Source organism: Pan paniscus, chromosome 20 (assembly GCF_029289425.2).
Source record: "Pan paniscus chromosome 20, NHGRI_mPanPan1-v2.0_pri, whole genome shotgun sequence".
NCBI classification, from domain to species: domain Eukaryota; kingdom Metazoa; phylum Chordata; class Mammalia; order Primates; family Hominidae; genus Pan; species Pan paniscus.
Window position 1 is genome coordinate 24183278 of NC_073269.2, and position 19388 is coordinate 24202665.

At 51.3% G+C, this 19388-nt stretch overlaps 1 protein-coding gene across 4 annotated transcripts in view; it reads left to right on the forward strand.

The window, feature by feature from the left end:
- Nucleotides 1-19388, forward strand: part of MAU2 (MAU2 sister chromatid cohesion factor) — a 38159-nt gene that overhangs the window by 578 nt on the left and 18193 nt on the right. For all 4 annotated transcript variants that reach the window (XR_008622146.2, XM_003817727.6, XM_008970988.5 and 1 more), the window contains exons 2-5: nt 14590-14607; nt 14994-15059; nt 16043-16138; nt 17718-17812. Coding sequence is in view for 3 of the 4 variants with exons in the window: in XM_003817727.6 (XP_003817775.4) it covers nt 14590-14607; nt 14994-15059; nt 16043-16138; nt 17718-17812 (275 nt within the window). In the remaining variant the exon portion in view is untranslated. The remainder of the gene's footprint in view (nt 1-14589; nt 14608-14993; nt 15060-16042; nt 16139-17717; nt 17813-19388) is intronic.

A 19388-nucleotide genomic window follows, 5' to 3' on the forward strand; every position in this document is an offset into this window, starting at 1 on the left:
AGCGCGGGCCGGGCCGCGAGGGAGGAGTCGCGGGCTCCTTGCAAGATCTGGGCTGACGGGTCGCGACCGCGGCGGGTGGGGGCCGCTCCTCGGCGACCTGGGGGCGCGACCTCCGTCAAAGCCGCAGGACCCCCACCCGCCTCTGCCGGACCCCAAAGCCACCAGCCTCTCAGGGGACACGAAAGCCTCGCCCCCCACGCCTTATTTCCCGTTTCTGGTGACAGGGCTCCAGGAGCCCCGTCACCGTGCTCTGAAAGTTGCCTGTTATTGGGAGCAACAGGATCCGCAAATCGTCTGGTTTTCAGGAGGATCCCACCTGTTGGTGGCGATGGGGACATCACAGGGTCCTGAAGCTACTAGCTCCTCCTGGTTCAGCTTCCGGAGCATCAGCCCCAAACGCTTCCACCTAAAGTGACTTGGGGTAGGGGTTGGCGGAGGCGAGACCGCTGGCATTCTCCCGGGAATCTGAAGTCTGGTCTCTCAGGAACCTGGAAGGGCATGCTTCTCCTTGGACACGGAAGTTTGGTAATCGTGGTTTTTGGAGGGTCTTGTGCCCCCATCAATAATGCCTGGTGTCGTACGAGGGAAGCTGAGACCCAGAGTCTGGAGCTGGTCATTTGAGGCCTATGAGGAGGAGAAACAGGGGTTCTGGATTCCAGGCCCCGCTGTTCAGTTTCAGTATTAGGGGAACTAAAAGCAGCTCCTGCTTTTTCTCCATCCACTGGTGACTTCTACCATCCATCAGTCCATCCTCTTCCGTCCGAGTGAGTCCCTCCCCTGACCCAACTTGATTTGTGTCATCTTGGTGCCTCAAAGAATGCGGGAGAGTGGCTGTCATTCTGCCCTTTAGTAAACTTAATTTTTTTTTTTTTTTTTTTTTTTTGAGACGGAGTCTTGCTCTGTCACCCAGGCTGGAGTGCAGTGGTGCCATCTTGGCTCACTGCAAGTTCCGCCTCCCGGGTTCAGGCCATTCTCCTGCCTCAGCCTCCTGAGTAGCTGAGACTACAGGCGCCCGCCACCACGCCTGCCTAATTTTTTGTATTTTTTAGTAGAGATGGGGTTTCACCGTGTTAGCCAGGGTGGTCTCCATCTCCTGACGTCATGATCTGCCCACCTCGGCCTCCCACAGTGCTGGGATTACAGGCTTGAGCCACCGCGCCCGGCCCCTTTAATAAACTTTCTAGGGCCAGGCTCAGTGGCTTATGCCTGTAATCCCAGTATTTTGGGAGGCGGAGGCAGACAGATTACTAGACCCCAGGAGTTTGAGACCAGCCTGGGCAACACAGTGAGATCCCGTCTCTACAAAAAATACAAAAACTAGCTGGGCGTACTGACGCGGGCCTGTAGTCCCATCTACTCCAGAGGCTGAGGTGGGAGGATCAGCTAAGCCCAGGGAGGTCGTGGCTGCAGTGAGCAGTGATCACGCCACTTCACTCCAGCCTTGGTGACAGTGAAACCCTGTCTCAGAAAAAAAAGATAATAGGAAAAAATAATAAAATTTCAGACTGTGGAGTCGTTTTTTTCTCACAGCAGCGCTGTGATCCTGTCAGACCCCTGCCTCCCTTTTACCTTTTACCCAGCTCTGTCCTGCTTGAATAGAGAATTATTGAAAAGAATCAGCTCAGATTTTTAAAACTCATTAATCTGAGGTAAATCCAAGCCCACCCTCAGCTAGTAACAACTTGCCTTGAGGAATAGATCAAATCTTTGTTTCACAGACTGAAAAGTTGGAAGGAAACTTTATTTTATTTTATTTTATTTATTTGTTTATTTTGAGACGGAGTTTCGCTCTTGTTGCAGGGGCTGTAGTGCATTGGCAGGATCTCAGCCCACTGCAACCTCCGTCTCCCGGGTTCAAGTGATTCTCCTGCCTCAGCCTCCCGAGTAGCTGGGACTACAGGTGTGCGTCACCACACCCAACTAATTTTTGTATTTTTAGTAGAGACGGGTTCACAATATTGGCCAGGCTGGTCTTGAACTCCTGACCTTGTGATCCACTCCCCTCGGCCTCCCAAAGTGCTGAGATTACAGGCATGAGCCACTGCGCCCAGCCCCAGATAATTTTTTTTCTTTTTTTTTTTGAGACAGAGTCTCGCTTTGTCACCAGGCTGGAGTGCAGTGGCGCAGTCTTGGCTCACTGCAACTTCCGTCTCGTGGGTTCAAGCAATTCTCTTGCCTCAGCCTCCCGAGTAGCTGGGATTACAGGCTTGCACCACCTCATCTGGCTAATTTTTGTATTTTTAGTAGAGACAGGGTTTCACCATTTGGTCAGGCTGGTTTCGAACTCCTGACCTCAAGTGATCTGCCCATCTTGTCCTCCCAAAGTGCTAGGATTATAGGTGTGAGTCACCACATCTGGCCAGTTTTATTTATTTATTTATTTTGAGACAGGGTCTCGCTCCATCACCCAGGCTGGGGTGCACTGGCGTGATCTCAGCTCACTGCAGCCTTGACCTCCTGGGCTCAAGCAGTCCTCCCATCTCAGCCTCCTGAGTAGTTGGGACCACAGGTACGCACCACCACACCCAGCTAATTTTTGTGTTTTTTGTAAAGACAAGGGCTTGAACTCCTGAGCTCAAGCCATCCACCTGCCTCAGCCTCCCAAAGTGCTGGAACTACAGGCTTGAGCCATTGTGCCCAGCGTGGAAGGCAACTTTAGTCCTCACTGGATCAACTGCCTTGTTTCAAAAGGGAGGCATTATGGGCCCAGAGAGGTAAAGTGATTTGCCCAAGGCTGCACAACAAGTTATTGACAAAACTGGGCTCAAACTCCAGCTCAGTGATAACCAGGTTACATGCCAAGATGATACATCATTATTGTTTTGGTGAAGTTTTTTTTCCTTTGATTCATTCAACAGATACTTGTTCAGCTCATGCAGGATGCCAAGCCCTATTTTTGGTGCCGGGGGATCAGCAATGGCTAAAACAGTTTCTGCCCACGTAAGCCTAGGTTTTCATGAGGAAGACAAATGATAAGCATATAGTAAGAGGTTAGGCAGTGATGGAAGAACCTTGAGAACTGAACCAGGGAGAAGAGATGGAGTTGACTTGGAGCTATTTTTGGCAGAGGTAGTGAGAGAGTCTCTATTTGTGGGAGTGACATTTGAGCAGAGGCCTGAATGGGTGGGGCAGGGAGCCTGGAGAACCACTCAGGGGGTCAGGTTGATGGCAAGGAGTGCCTAAGCTGTCGGGGACTGGCAGATGGTATCAGGGTCTCTCCAGGGTCATGATGAGGCTGAGATCAAATGAGGCACCAGACTTTATTGACTGGGAGGGGTCTGGTGGCCCAGCATCTCCAGTGGATGTGCTGGTTCTAAAACTCTCCTTTCTCTCCATGAACAACTCCCACCACCTGCCTTCCCTTGTCTCCCAGGGCTGTTCAGCCTGTTTCTGGCAGTGGCTAATAGTCACTGTGTGTACTGTCGTATTTTGCCCACTCAGCCCTGTCTAGGAGAAGCAGTCATGCTGCAAATTGCTCGCTTTACCACTTGGCTTTTGGACCCATAATTTAAACCCTTCTCCTTGCGAAGTGCCTTTGCTCTGTCAAATGGAACTTTGAATCTTGAAGGGTCTTCCACTGAGCCACATGGTGCCCTCTGTAGCTCACGCCAACTTTATGCCTGGAAATCCCGTTCTTTTTGTCAGTCGCATCCCAACTGAAAATTTTTCCAGCTTTTAGTTAAAGTAATGTTTTCTATACTGTTTTCCTTCCACCAACGTTTGTGAATTTTTTTTGTGTTACAACATAAGCATGCTTTCTTTCATCTTCATTCTTTATTAATTGTGCATTTTTTCCCAATCAGGGAGCTATCAACTTTTATTCTTTCCTTCCCCAGAGCTACTTAATAAAGAATCATATGTTCTCCGCCTAGAGGTGGTTTGCTGGTTTCTACTTCTGAAAAGCAAATGGCTGAAGAGATTCCAGTATCTTCTTGGAGAGCCAACCCAGTGTAACAGTATTTTGCAATAGTTTGTGACTTTTCTCCTTGCTCATTCTCTCTGCTGTTCTTTTTATTTTTATTGTTACTTTTATTTTATTTATTTATTTTTTGAGATGTAGTCTTGCTCTGTCACCCAGGCTCTGGAGTGCAATGGCGCAATCTTGGCTCACTGCAACCCCTGCCTCCCGGGTTCAAGCGAGTCTCCTGCCTCAGCCTCCCAAGCAGCTGGGATTACAGGCGCCCACCACCACGCCCAGCTAATTTTTGTATTTTTAGTAAAGAAGGGGTTTCACCATGTTGGTCAGGCTGGCCTTGAACTCCTGATGTCAGGTGATCCACCCGCCTTGGCCTCCCAAAGTGCTGGGATTACAGGTGTGAGCCACCACACCCAGCCTATTTTATTTTTCATTTTTTTGAGAAGGAGTTTCACTCCTATTACCCAGGCTGGAGTGCAGTGGTGGGATTTCAGCTCACTGCATACTCCACCTCCCGGGTTCAAACGATTCTCCTACCACAACCTCCTGAGTAGCTAGGATTACAGGCATGTGCCACCATGCCCGGCTAATTTTGTATTTTTAGTAGAAACAAGGTTTCATCATGTTAGTCAAGCTGGTCTCGAACTCCTGACCTCAGGTGATCTGCCCGCCTCAGCCTCCCAAAGTGCCGGGATTACAGGCATGCCACCACACCCGGCATCTCTCTGCTCTTCTTCACTGAACTAATTTTCTCTAACATAAGTGCTTAGGTAAAACCTATTATTGGCCCCTGAACTCAGTGCTACGTCCAGCTTTCCTATTGTTTTCACTGTCTTTTGCTTTCTCTCTAAGAGACCCCAGCCTCCTTGGTCATCACATTTTTATTTAAGGTTATTTCTCTTTTATCTGCTTCTGTCAGTTTCTAATGGTCTCCTCAACTGCATTTTTTTTTTTTGAGACAGAGTCTCACTTTGTTGCCCAGGCTGGAGTGCAGTGGCGCAATCTCAAATCATTGTAACCTCCGCCCTTCGGGTTCAAGCAATCCTCCCACCTCAGCCTCCTGAGTAGCTGGGATTATAGATGTGTGTCACCATGCCTGGCCCTCAACTGCATTTTAAGTCGTCTAGAAAGATATATAACATACTTAGTCGTCTACTTCATCAAGTCAACTAACTTTGAAAGAATCATCCATTAAATGTCCCCATCAGGCCAGGTGTGGTGGCTCACACCTGCAATCCCAAGACTTTGTGAGGCCAAAGTGGGCAGATTGCTTAAGCCCAGGAGTTCAAGACCGGCCTTGGCAACATAGCAAAACCCTGTCTCTACCAGAAAAAAAAATATAGCCGGGCGCGGTGGCTCACGCCTGTAATCCCAGCACTTTGGGAGGCCGAGGTGGGCGGATCACGAGGTCAGGAGATCGAGACCATCCTGGCTAACAAGGTGAAACCCTGTCTCTACTAAAAAATACAAAAATTAGGCAGGCGTGGTGGCGGGCGCCTGTAGTCCCAGCTACTCGGGAGGCTGAGGCAGGAGAATGGCGTGAACCCGGGTGGCGGAGCTTGCAGTGAGCCGAGATCGCGCCACTGCACTCTAGACTGGGCGAAAGAGCGAGACCGTCTCAAAAAAAAAAAAAAATATATATATGTATATATACAAAAATTAACCAGGCATGGTGGCACATGACTCTGGTCCCAGCTACTCAGGAGGCTAAGGCAAGACAATTCTTGAGCCAGGAAGTTGAGGCTACAGTGAGCTGTGATCGTGCCACTGCACTCCACCCTGGACAACAGACCGAGACCCTGTCTCAAAACTTTAAAAAAAGAATCCCCATCAGAGTCAAAGAGGGTATGTCTTCCTTTCCTCAGCAACTTTTTAAAAATTTGATTGTATTTATTTTTATATTTTCTATAGAGCTAGGGTCTAACTGTGTTGCCCAGGCTGGTCTTAAACTCCGGGCCTCAAGCAATCACCTGCCTTGGCCTCTCAAAGTGCTGGGATTACAGGTGTGAGCCACCACACACAGCCTCCCCAGCAGCTTTTTTTTTTTTTTTTTTTTTTGGATGGACTCTCACTCTGTTGCCCAGGCTGGAGTGCAGTGGCGCAATCTCAGCTCATTAAAACCTCTGCCTCTCAGGTTCAGACTATTCTCCTGCCTCAGCCTCCCAAGCAGCTGGGATTACAGGTGCCTGCCACCATGCCAGGCTAATTTTTTCTACTTGTATTTATTTATTTATTTATTTATTTATTTATTTATTTATTTATTTATTTATTTATTTTGAGACAGAGTCTCGCTCTGTTGCCCAGGCTGGAGTGCAATGGCGCGATCTCGGCTCACTGCAAGCTCCGCCTCCTGGGTTCATGCCATTCTCCTGCCTCAGCCTCCTGAGTAGCTGGAACTACAGGCGCCTGCCACCACGCCCGGCTAATTTTTTATATTTTTAGTGGAGACAGGGTTTCACCGTGTTAGCCAGGATGGTCTTGATCTCCTGACCTCATGATCCACCCGCCTCGACCTGCCAAAGTGCTGGGATTACAGGCGTGAGCCACTGCGCCCGGCCTCTACTTTTATTAGAGATGGGGTTTCACTATGTTGGCCACGCTGGTCTCGAACTCCTCAGCAGCTTTTTTGGGGTCACAGTAGTTGGTGTCTCGGTGACTCTTGCCTCCGTAGGGCCTCAGAACACCTGCCGGCCGCCTTGTTCCCTGGGTCTGCTCAGCAGATCCTGGAGCTGTTACAGTGCATGACAGGACACTTTACCTGAAAGCCTTCCTTCTTTGAGTATGGTTTTGGCAGTGATGTGGGTGTGTTTTGGCTGCTCTGGGACTCCCCTAAGTAAATAGTTGATGACTATAAGCATTGTCACTTTACTTAGAAATTTCTTGGCTAGAGAATTCGCAGTGACCAACCTGGGCACTACCCTGTCTCTACAAAAAATTTGAAAATTAGTGGGCCCGTGGTGGCTCACATCTGTAGTCCTAGCTACTTGGGAAGCTGAGGCGTGAGGATCACTTGAGCCCAGGAGGTCGAGGCATCAGTGAGCCGTGTTCCTGCCACTGCAGTCCAATCTGGGTGACAGAGAGAGACCCTGTCTCAAAAAAAAAAAAAAAAAATTTTTGCAATGCCATTTCTGCAGATTCTGACAGGTTGTGTTCTTCTATATTTTGATTTCCTCTTGTTCTCTCTCTTCCTGCTGTACACCCATCCCTGTAAGTTTTCATTCTTCTCCTCTCTTCCAGGCCCTATGGCTTTTTTCTTATTTTCCCACCTGTCTTTTAAGCAGACAGATCCATCTTGGTCATTTGGACATCTGCTGTTGAATCAAGAGAATGTACCTGCATATCCGTTTCCCCCTTAACTTTTTTTTTTTTTTTTGAGACAGAGTCTCACTCTGTTGCCCAGGTTGGAGTGCAGTGGCGTGATCTCGGCTCACTGCAAGCTCCGTCTCCCGGGTTCATGCCATTCTCCTGCCTCCATGCCATTCTCCTGCCTCAGCCTCCCAAGTAGCTGGGACTGCAGACGCCCGCCACCATGCCCGGCTAATTTTTTGTAATTTTAGTAGAGACGGGGTTTCACCATGTTAGCCAGGATGGTTTCGATCTCCTGACCTCGTAATCCGCCCGCCTCAGCCTCCCAAAGTGCTGGGATTACAGGCGTGAGCCACCGCGCCCAGCCACCCCTTTAACTTTCTTACTTTTGATCACAGTCCCTTTTATCCCTTGGCCTGGGAAGTGCACCATCATTCTTAGGTTTTCCTGGTTTGAAAGCCACCCAGGACTAAATGCCACCTCTCTGGAAGAACTTACTATTTTCTATAATCCAGGCAGTCATTCTTTGAACAGTGGTGTTTTCTGACTGCGTATGCCATGCTTGCTTTCTCTGTGTCAATGCCATGCATGCTTTCTCTGTGGTTGGAACAGGGCTGCTTTTTAATGGTGGTTTTGCTCATCTGACTTAGAAAGCAGCTCCAGACTGTGCTGGTCAGATACTTAATTCTGCATCCAGGTTTAGCCTGAGCATCTATGGTTCACTTTCTCAGCAAGTGATTCAATGCTTCCTTTTCTCTTAAGACCCAACAGGGCTAGGTTCTGAGCCTCTCCTCATCAGGCCCAGCGTAAGCAGTTCTTTCATTCTTCAGGATCACAACTGTGTCCTGCTAAATTCCGTGTCCCATCTGCAGGGAGCAGAGACTTGTGCAGAGCTGGCCGTTATGCAGTTTCATGAAGTGATCTGTGCTTCCTCCTGTTTTTGTTTCTATTTCCTTCCCTCTCACTCTTGAGTCACCTCTGACTTCAGGATGTGAAATCTGTTTAGGAACCATCACCTCACGGTTCTACCAGCTGGTCCCTTCCTCTCCCACCCCAGTTCTTCTACTTCCTGATTGCCAGTTACTATAGCATCATTGGCACCTACTACATGCCAGGCCCTGCATTGGTGCTTCACAGAGCAAGGTCTCCCTGGATCCTCAACAAATTAACAGGGTAAGGCCCACCTCAGACTCACCTGTGATGACACCCAGCCACTGCAGGAGAATGTGCTTAGCCACAGTCACACAGCAGCAAGAGGCCAGGGAAGCTGCTAAATGCTGTGCTTCCATCCCAGAGGTGTTGCAAGCAATAGGGTAGTTTTAAAAAAAAAAGATTTTGAGCCAGGCATGGTGGCTCATGCCTGTTATCCTAGCACTTTGGGAGGCTAAGGCGGGAGGAGTTTGAGACCAGCCTGGGCAACATAGCCAGACCCTGTCTCTTAAAATAAATAAATAAATAAATAAAAAATTAGCCACACATGCCTATAGTCCCAGCTACTTGGGAGGCTGAAGTAGGAGGAGTGCTTGAGCCTGAGAATTCAAGGTTACAGTGAGCCATGATTGCACCACTGCATTCCAGCCTGGGTGACAAAAACCCTGTCTTATTTATTTATTTATTTATTTATTATTTTTTTGAGATAAAGTCTCACTCTGTCACCCAGGCTGGAGTGCAGTGGCACGATCTTAGCTCCCTGCCACTTCTGCCTCCTGGGCTCATGTGGTTTTTTTGCCTCAGCTTCCAGAGTAGCTGATGTGACAGGCACACACCACCATGCCCAGCTAATTTTTGTATATTTTGTAGAGATGGGGTTTTGCCATGTTGCCCAGGTTGGTCTCAAACTCCTGAGCTCAAGCAGTCCACCTGTCTTGGCCTCCCAAAGTGCCAGGATTACAGGCGTGAGCCATTGCTCCCAGCCAACCCTGTCTCTTATAAAAACAAAACAACAACAGGCCAGGCATGATGGCTCACGCCTGTAATCCCAGCACTTTGGGAGGCTGAGGTGGTAGTATCTCCTGAGCCCAGGAGTTTGAGACCAGCCTGGGCAAGATAGCGAGACCCCCATCTCTACAAAAAAGTAAAACAATTAGTTGGGCCTGCCAGGCGCCATGGCTCACGCCTGTAATCCCAGCACTTTGGGAGGCCAAGGCAGGTGCATCACCTGAGGTCAGGAGTTCGAGACCTGCCTGACCAACATAGAGAAACCCTGTCTCTACTGAAAATACAAAATTAGCCAGGTGTGATGGCGCATGCCTGTAATCCCAGCTACTCGGGAGGCTGAGGCAGGAGAATTGCTTGAACCCGGGAGCCGGAGGGTGCCATGAGCCAAGATCACACCATTGCACTCCAGCCTGGGCAGCAAGAGCGAAAATTCATCTCAAAAAACAAAATTAGTAGGACCTGGTGAGATGCACCTGTAGTCCCAGCTACTTGGGAGACCGAGCCAGGAGGATCTCTTGAGCCCAGGAGTTTAAGGTTACAGTGAGGACCACTGCACTCCCCCTGGGTGACAGAGGGATACCATGTCTAAAAACTACAATCAAAAAAAACCTTTTTTTTAAAAGTTACTTTGGTTTTAAGGAATAAGAAGCCTTGAAACACTCAGCCCTGGACTGAATCCTCCAGGCACCAGAGCTGTGCTGGTCTGGACCCTTCCACCCCACTTGAAACCTGTTGGCCCTGTTGCAACCCTCTCTTGCTTTCCCTGAGAACCCTAAGGTGACCCCAGGGGCTGCTGATGGAGACAGTCACCTCCTTGCCCTGCTCCCTGCAGCCTCTCACTTTGGCTGCTTTGCCATCACAAGGAAGGAAACATAAAAGCTACTTTTTAGCATTACAAAGTTAAAAAAAAAAAAACACCCGGGCACGGTGGCTCACACCTGTAATCCCAGCACTTTGGGAGGCCGAGGCAGGCGGATCACAAGGTCAGGAGACCGAGACCGTCCTGGCTAACATGGTGAAACCCGATTTCTACTGAAAATACAAAGAAAAATTAGCCAGGCGTGGTGGCGGGCGCCTGTGGTCCCAGCTACTCAGGAGGCTGAGGCAGGAGAATGGTGTGAACCTGGGAGGTGGAGCTTGCAGTGAGCTGAGATCGCGCCACTGCACTCCAGCCTGGGCGACAGAGCGCAACTCAGTCTCAAAAAAAAAAAAAATCACGTAGATGAGGTAGCAACCTTGGGTAAGGCATTCTACATCCTTTATTTGTGAGATGGATATATTTTTCTGATTTCCAAATATATGCTACAAGTCATACAGAGGGCTGGGTGAGGTGGCTCACAACTGCAATCCCAGTACTTTGGAAGGCTGAGATGGGACAATCACCTGAGCCCAGGAGTTCAAGACCAGCCTGTGCAGCATAGCAAGACCTTCCCTGTCTCTACAAAAAAAACAAAAAAACAAAACTCTAACAAAGATACAAAAGTGAAGTCATTTAGTAGGTGTCAGATTGATGGCCCTGGGGAATTGACTGGATCACCCTGACACCAGGCCCATACTGCCCTTCAGGAATGTGTGTCCTCATGCAGAGAGATCCAGGTGTCACTGATGTCCCAGTGAAGAAGCAGTGGCATTTAAAGACAGGGAGAAATCCCATGCCATTTAGGGCTTTGTGTCTGAAAGGCATACGCCTCCGTTCTGTGGCCATTTGCACTTACACAGAAGCCCTCACTTTCCTCTAATGAACTCTACTCATTATCCAAGTGGATAAAGCCATCGTTCGTTCAGCAGATGTTTCCCGAGCACCTACTGGATGTCAGCCTGCTGCAGGCATTGCAGCCACAACTTTAAAGTCAAACATCATGGGGCTTTTTTTCGTAAGAGTCAGGGTCTTGCCCTGTTGCCCAGGCTGGAGTACAACAGCACGATCATAGCTCACTGCAGCCCCAAACTCCTGGGCTCAAGTGATCCTCCCACCTCAGCCTCCCAAGTAACTGGCATTACAGCATGCACCGCCATGCCTGGCTGATTTTTTTTTTTTTTTTTTTTTTTTTTTAGAGAGAGAGACAGGGTCTCGCTATGTTGCCCAGGCCGATCACAAAAAGAGGGGCTTTATCTAATGTCCTCTGTTTGTATGTATTTAAAGTGGGCGATAAAGATACATGGGAAACGGATGTTAAAAAGCGCTAGGATGTAATTTCTCCAGTGCCTTAGAGCGTCGCTAACTCACAGTGGATCCACACCTTGAACCCAATCCTCTGGCTCCCAGTCAGCACTCCTGACACCCACTGACGCTAGTGGACAAGGCCTTCCACAAGAGAATGCTTGTATTTGGAGCCTTTGGGCACATTACTTCCCAGCTCACCAGTGCTCACTGAGAGCCTCCCCTTCCTCAGGGGATATGGGATCCTCTCTGTCTAGCCCACCCGTGGACAGACGGAGCTGGCAGAGAGGCGAGCCCGTTAGCAGCAGGCATAACTGGCTTGTAAAGAAGAGATGTCTTGGCCAGCCGCTGCGGCTCACGCCTGTAATCCCAGCACTTCGGGAGGCTAAGGCGAGCAGATCACCTGAGGTCAGGAGTTTGAGACCAGCCTGACCAACATAGAGAAACCCCGTCTCTACTGAAAATACAAAAATTAGCCAGGCATGGTGGCGCATGCCTGTAATCCCAGCTACTTGGGAGGCTGAGGCAGGAGAATCACTTGAACCTGGGAAGCGGAGGTTGCGGTGAGCTGAGATTATCCCATTGCACTCCAGCCTGGGCAACAAGAGCGAAACTCCATCTCAAAAAAAAAAAAGAAGAGACGTCCATGGGGTCAGGAGAAATGAGGTCCAGTCCAACTGTGTGCTGAATAGATTGATGTTAGCCACATCATGGCCCCAAACGGAGAAGGGACACAAAGCTGTTGCTGGCCAAGCACGATGTCCAACGCCTGTAATCCCAGCACCTTTGAAGGCCAAGACAGGAGAATCACTCAAGCCTAGGAACTCGAGACCAGTCTGGGCGGCGTAGCCAGACCCCATCTCTACAAAAAATAAAAAAAATTAGCCAGACGTGGTGGTGTGCACCAGTAGTCCCGGCTACTCAGGAGGCTGAGGTGGGAGGATCACTTCAGCCCAGGAGGTCAAGGCTGCAGTGAGCTCTGACTGTACTGCTGCACTCCAGCCTGGACAACACAGTGAGACTGTGTCTCAAAAAAAAGGAAAAGCTGTTGCTATGAGGAGACATTGTTGGACCCACATGGGCCTGAGCTCGGTGGCATAGGCCAAAGCTTTGTAGAAGGGGGTGTAGTATTCTGAGGCATGAAGTGACTGGACATGTCCTTTTGAAGTCTACCCGCCACAGACATGCACGTGTGGGCTGTCGTCAGCTCTGGGGAGAGCATCCCATGGCCACAGACTGGAAAGGAAAGCTTCTCCGCCCAAAGGGAGGTGGGGGAATTCACGTGTTGACTGGTCGCCTTGCTTACCTCTGCTGGGATGCAGTGACAGAAATGGGGCCAGCTTTGTCACAGGTGCCAGGCTTAGCTGCAGGTGCCAGGTTTGCACCTTGCTCACCCAGGCTGGGGCTGCTGCTTGTGTGTGGCAGTGCTGTCTACCCTGGACTGTGTCTGAAGAGCTCCCCCTTGCCAGCCCCATGGTGCCCAAATCAGAACCACCAAATCTCAGGGTTCGGGGAGACCTCAGCCCAGCTCTAGTACGGCTCCTCTGTCACAGTCCCCTCTCTCCTGTGTGATTGGGCATCCCTTCCAGTTGGTGGCCTTCCAGAGCTTCTCGTGTTAGACCCGGCTTCTCAGTGGGATGCAGCAGCTTCTGTGGAAAAAAGCCCCCAACTTCTGCTCTTCTGTTACATCACACACGTTGCCACTGTCCCCACACACAGCCTCTGGCTGAGGAGCCTCACCTCTGGGGCCACACTTCTGACGGCAGGTGCTGGCCCCGCCACTCTGAGGACCCCGAGCCCCTCCTGTCCGTGCCACAAGAGGGGACCACAGGAGGCAGACGCTTGGGCTGGCAGAGGGCCTGTGGTCTGGGCTCCTGCGTGTGGGTGCATGTGTGTCAGGGGCTCGGGCTCTCTCCCACAGCTGTCCTCCTGGCCCCCTGTGTCTTGGCAGTAGCTGCTCTCGATGCAGCTCTGTGCTTTCCCAGTGCCTGTGACATTCCCAGCTGCTGCTCACCCTTGCCTTAGAGATCTCCAGCCCCAAGGCTGCCCCCAGCCGTGGATCTCCAGGCCTCACTGGCTCCTCCGCACTCCCTTCGTGAATACTCTCTGCTGCATCCAGGATGGTCTGAAAACTCCCATCTGGGCAGGTGCTTTCATTTTCCACCCCTGACTGAGTCAGCTTCCAGGGGTGACACCAGGGCATTCTGACCCTCAGCTAGGAGTGGCCGCTGTTGCCGCATGAGTGGCAGAGACCATCGGGCTTCAGCCTCACCTCCCTGGCCCTCTGTGCCTTTTTTATGGGCTCTTCAGTGCCTGGAGCACCTCCTGCTCCCCCTTTTCCTGGAGAACTGGCCCCTCACTTCCCATACTTGCCACACATGCTGCCCTGCCCCATGCAGTCCTCCCACAGAGTGCGATGAGTTAGGGTCTCCTGCTATGCTCCGGATCCACCTTCCAGCAACCACGAAGGCTCTTGTCAGGTGCAGGTTGCTCTGAATGTGTGTGGCACATGCGAGTCACTGGGGACAGCGTTAGGCTTGTGTGCTTGGGACCCTGGGTGGTCTGATGGGCTGTGGTCAGTGGCCTGGACTAGCCTGGGAACTGTTGGAACATGAAACTTTAGGGCACAGTGGTCCCTGAGTTGGAGCCTGTTGTCTGAACTGCCTTCCTGGTGTGCATCTTCAGTGCCATCCCGCAGTTCTGCCTGTGTCGGCCCTTCCTGGAGCCCCCTCCCTCCCCTCTGAGAGACTGACTTTGCTTATAGCCAAGCATCTTTCTAATGCCTCTTGCTCAGAAGGACTAACCTTGCCCCCCAAGACCCATTCTCCAGTTGAAACTGATTTCTCGTGTTATGCTTTGCTGAACGTCCTTCCTCTCTGCCTGACCTCTGACTGCCAGCCCTACTTCCGTGTGACACGTGGGGGCCTTGCTGGGGCCAGGTCACCTCTGAGCTCTGTTCCTTTCTGAAGCAGCTCCCACCCATGGGCCTGTGGGCTCTGACTCCAAGTGCGAGCCCCTCCTCTGATGTCAGAAGGGCATGTCCCCTCCTGCCCAGGCACCCACTGGGGCTCTCTCTATAGCTTCCATTCCCCTGGCTGGATTGGAGGGGAGTAAGCCTACCCTCTCAGGCCAAGCAGTCCGCCTTCTTGTTACCTGGATACCTGGCAGCCTCTGTTCTCAGGACAACCTGTGGAAGCCCCAAAGCGAGCCAGTAACCAGGTGCCAGGTGTTTGCCTGAGAATTAATCTTTGTTTTCTTTCTTTTTCAGTGGTTGATATCACAGCAAGTATCCTTTCTGTGTTGGTATGGTTCCCTTTAAGGAATTCTCCTCTTAAATAAAAAGAATGTATCAAAGCTTGAATCCCACCTCCCGACATGCCCTGTGAGTTGAGGCTCGGCCCACAGAGCACCTGGAGTGTCCCCCACCTGGCCCTCTGCTGCCCTTGGGCGCTGTGCTCCTCTTTGTGCTTCTCTTCGTACCTTGCATCCAGCTCCAAGCCCTGCCCTGCAGCAAGCTCAAGGTTCACTGGGGGAACAGGAAAACTTGGAATTTCAGGGTAGGCAGGGACGTGTGTGCCCTGCAGACCGTGGCAGGGTAGGAGCCCCAAGCTGTGGCCCTTTCAAACCGACCTTTTTCGCAGTGTCTGTACTTCCTTAACTGGACGTCACTAGATCCCGCAGTTCGAAGATGTTAAATTTGAAGCAGCAAGTCTGTTGTCTGAATTGTACTGTCAAGAGGTAAGAACATATTAAGGTTTCTGAAAGCAAAGTGTTTCTCCGTGTCGCTAAGACATGACAGCACATTGGTAAATTGGGGTTCCGGGAGTTGGAATCCCTCCGGCTTTTTTTGTTTTTTTGGTCGGGGTGGGAGGACAGGGTCTCACTCTGTCGCCCAGGCTGGAGTGCATGGCACAATCATGGCTCACCGCAGCCTTAAACTCCTGAGCTCACTTGATCCTCCCACCTCAGCCTCCCGAGTAGCTGGGACTATAGGCATGCACCACCATGCCTGGCTAATTTTTTTTATTTGTTCTAGAGATGGTCTCGCCCAGGCTGGCCTCAAGCAATCCTGCCTCGACTTCCCAAAGTGCCAAAATTATACACAGGAACCACTGTGCCCAGCCCGGTGGCTTTTAACACTCAGATTACTTTCCTGCCTCTTATGCCCCAGCCCCAGGGCTTTGGTGGGTAGCCACCTGCTAAGGAGGGCCAGCAGCTTCCTTTTCTACATAAGACTGTTGGAAAGATCAGCCTGTTCCTCACCTGACAAGTCTGTACCGTTTCTCTTCTTAATCTGGTTCCTAATTTCAATTGTAGCTGAAATTTGCCTTCCTCCCACCTCAGAATGATGACGGGTAAGGTGGCATTGGCAGCAGGGAATGTGTGTGCTTCACACCCTGATGCCTCTCTCTGGTCTGAGAACATAAAAGAAGGGAACTGGCGTCTGATTTGAGTGTTTAGAATTTTGAACTGAAACTACTTTCAGTCCAGTTGAATGAGAAGTTATTTTAAGAGTGATGCAGAAACTTCCCAGCCAGTGAGTCCAATAAAATATCTTTTTTTGCTTTTAATAAAGTAAATTGGCAACCCCAAAAAATCCTTTGGTAAGCATGAACAGGAACTGCCTTCTGGCACCACAGCTGCTGCTAAGGAATCCAGCTTGATTGCCGCCTTGTTTTTTTTTTTTTCTTACATTCCCAAACGTGACTATTTCCTTTCAGAATTCCGTTGATGCAGCAAAGCCGCTGCTGCGGAAGGCGATCCAGATCTCACAGCAGACCCCATATTGGCACTGCCGCCTGCTCTTCCAGCTCGCTGTGAGTACCGCGGCCCGGGAACGAGGGTGCCCGGCAGGGACCATGACCCTGGGGCACACCTGCCCCATTTGCAAAGAACAGCAGAGTCCACGATGCGCAGACCCCCTCGGGCTGGCACATGGAGTGGGTGGGGACATGGGAACATTTCCTTAACCTGCACACAAGCCACTTCCAGCCTCCGTCCTTGAGAGCATCTCTGGCTTGAGCCTGGCTCTTGGCAACACCCAGGGGTGAGTGGTGGGAGTGCGGGGCTTCCCCGGGGCCAACACTGACAGCGGGCCTGCTGCTTGTTGGGTGTCTTTGGGTTCCCCTCCCTCCCAGCCATTCTCATCTCATCTTTGGCCTGCACTCATTGAAATCCCAGGAACATTTCCTGCCAGAGACCCACTGTGGGTTTTTTTTAGGAGCTACACTGAGACTCCAAGGGGCTGCCTATCAGGCCACAAATGTCCACGTCAAGCGTTGTTTCCCACATGGGGCCCCTCACGTTGGAGGCTGCTGGGGCACACCCTCATCCTGGGATCCACACAGTTCCTCCTCATGCTCCCTTTGGCCCCCCCAGATATAGGTGAAGCCCTGGTCTCTGAGCTCCACAGTGCTCGGTTGTTGGGGGACTCTGAACTCGGCCTTCCCGGCTGCAGTGGAGGGGCCGGCAGGCTCCACCACGTGGGGCACCTCTCCTGTCCTGGGCTCCACCCATACTTCTGCACTGGGGACCCTCAGGCGGGTGGCCGGCCCCCAGCCTCTCTCTTCCATGACCCAGCCTGCCTTCCGGGCCACCACTTAGCCACCTCCCATGACACCTATGCAGTATGTGGACCCTGGGTTGGGAGTTCCTCCAGCTGAGTCCCTCACCCCAGGAGGGTCTGGCTGAGAAAAGTACCCACAGGGAAGAGCTCCCCCAGCAGCCAGGAGTTCCCGAGGCCCTCCTCCCCCAGGCCTGATGAGAAGCCGCATACACATGCTGTGTCCTTCCATCTCCCCACGCACTCTTGTGCCCATTAGCAGACAAAGGAGCAGGCCAGGCCGTGAGTCACCTCCCCTGGGCCACAGAGTTGGCAGGCACCATGTGCACGCACACCCAAGGGCCGAGCTCTTCACCACAGCCCCATAGGTGTTGCCTTGCAGGGTCAAGCCAGGCATGTGCCTCCCTTTCAGCCTGTTCAGACTTTGACACTTGCCTCTGAGGGAGTCCCTCCTTGTCGGCCCTGGAACACACTAGGGACACCCCACTGAAGACAGACCCCACAAAGCACTCAGAACAGCCTTAGGTGCTCACACAGCCTTGGGGGTCTGTGCCGTGAGCCTTGGCTGCTGGTTCTATGCTCCATTAAGTTTAGATAGTGTCCACTGCAGGCACCATTCAGTTTAGATGACATATATACTACAGGCCAACTGGAGCTGTGTACCCAAAGCAATTAGCGTTGATAAGATAATTTGGTTAATTTAGCTCAGAACTGACACAGGCAGTTTCACTGATGTGGGGAGGTTTGGTTGAGTTTGCTAACAGAGCACGAAGGCAGGTACCGTAAAACTGATGGGTTTGGCAGCAAAGGTCACTGCTCTCTTTCCTTTTTAGCAACTGCACACGCTTGAGAAGGACCTGGTGTCGGCCTGTGACCTCCTGGGTGTAGGGGCCGAGTACGCCCGGGTGGTGGGATCTGAATACACACGGTAGGCACCCACTCCCCTCCTTCCCTCCTGCTCTGTTAACAGAAGGGGCTGGGCCATCTTGGTCCAGGACAAATCACAGAAATGGCATTTCAGGCCAAGTACAGTAGCTCACAGTATATTCCCAGCACTTTGGAAGGCCAAGGTAGGAGGATCACTTGAGCCCAGGAGTTCAAGACCAGCCTGGGGAACATAGTGAAACCCCATCTCCACAAAAAATACAAAAATTGGGTCCGGGCACAGTGGCTTACGCCTGTAATCCCAGCACTTTGAGAGGCTAACGTGGGAGGATCATGAGGTCAAGAGATTGAGCCCATCCTGGCCAACATGGTGAAACCTGTTTCTACTAAAAATACAAAAATTAGCTGGGCGTGGTGGTGGGTGCCTGTAATCCCAGGTCCTCGGGAGGCTGAGGCAGGAGACTAGCTTGAACCCGGGAGGCAGAGGTTGCAGTGAGCCAAGATCATGCCACTGTACTCCAGCCTAGCGACAGAGCGAGACTCCGTCTCAAAAAAAAAAAAATTAGTCACCATGAGGCGCAGGTTTGAGCCTGAGTTCAGGCACCCAAGCCTGCCCACTGGCCCCAACGCTGTGTGTCCACTGCCGCGTTTTTTTTTGGTTTTTTTTTTTTGTAGAGATAGGGTCTCACCATGTTGCCTAGGCTGGTCTCAAACTTCTGACCTCAAGTGATCTGCCCACCTTGGTCTCCCAAAGTGCTGGGATTATAGGCATGAGCCATTGCACCCAACCACCTTCTGGGCTTTTCACGTGAGTGCGTCTAAGCCATGTAAGAAAAATAAATACAGGCCAGGCACAGTGGCTGATGCCTGAAATCCCAGCACTTTGGGAGGCCGAGGCAGGTGGATCACATGAGGTCAGGAGTTTGAGACCAGCCTGGCCAACATGGTGAAACCCCGTCTGTACCAAAAATATAAAAATTAGCCAGGCATGGCCGGGCGCAGTGGCTCACACCTGTAATCCCAGCACTTTGGGAGGCCAAGGTGGGCAGATCACGAGGTCAGGAGATCAAGACCATCCTGTGAATGGTGAAACCCCGTCTCTACTAAAAATACAAAAAATTAGCTGGGCATGGTGGCGGGTGCCTGTAGTCCCAGCTACTCAGGAGGCTGAGGCGGGAGAATGGCATGAACCCAGGAAGCGGAGGTTGCAGTGAGCTGAGATCGTGCCACTGCACTCCAGCCTGGGCGACAGAGCGAGACTCCGTCTCAAAAAAAAAAAAAAAAATTAACCAGGCATGGTGCCAGGTGCCTGTAGTCCCAGGTGCTCAGGAGGCTGAGGCAGGAGAATCGCTTGAACCCGGGAAGCATAGGTTGCAGTGAATCGAGATCACACCATTGCACTCCAGCCTGGGCAACAGAGTGAGACTCTAAGAAAAAAATAATAATAAAAATAAAAACAGGCCAGGCGCGGTGGCTCACACCTGTAATCCCAGCACTTTGGGAGGCCGAGGCGGGTGAATCACGAGGTCAGGAGATCGAGACCATCCTGGCTAACACGGTGAAATTCTGTCTCTACTAAAAATACAAAAAATTAGCCGGGCGTGGTGGCGGGCGCCTGT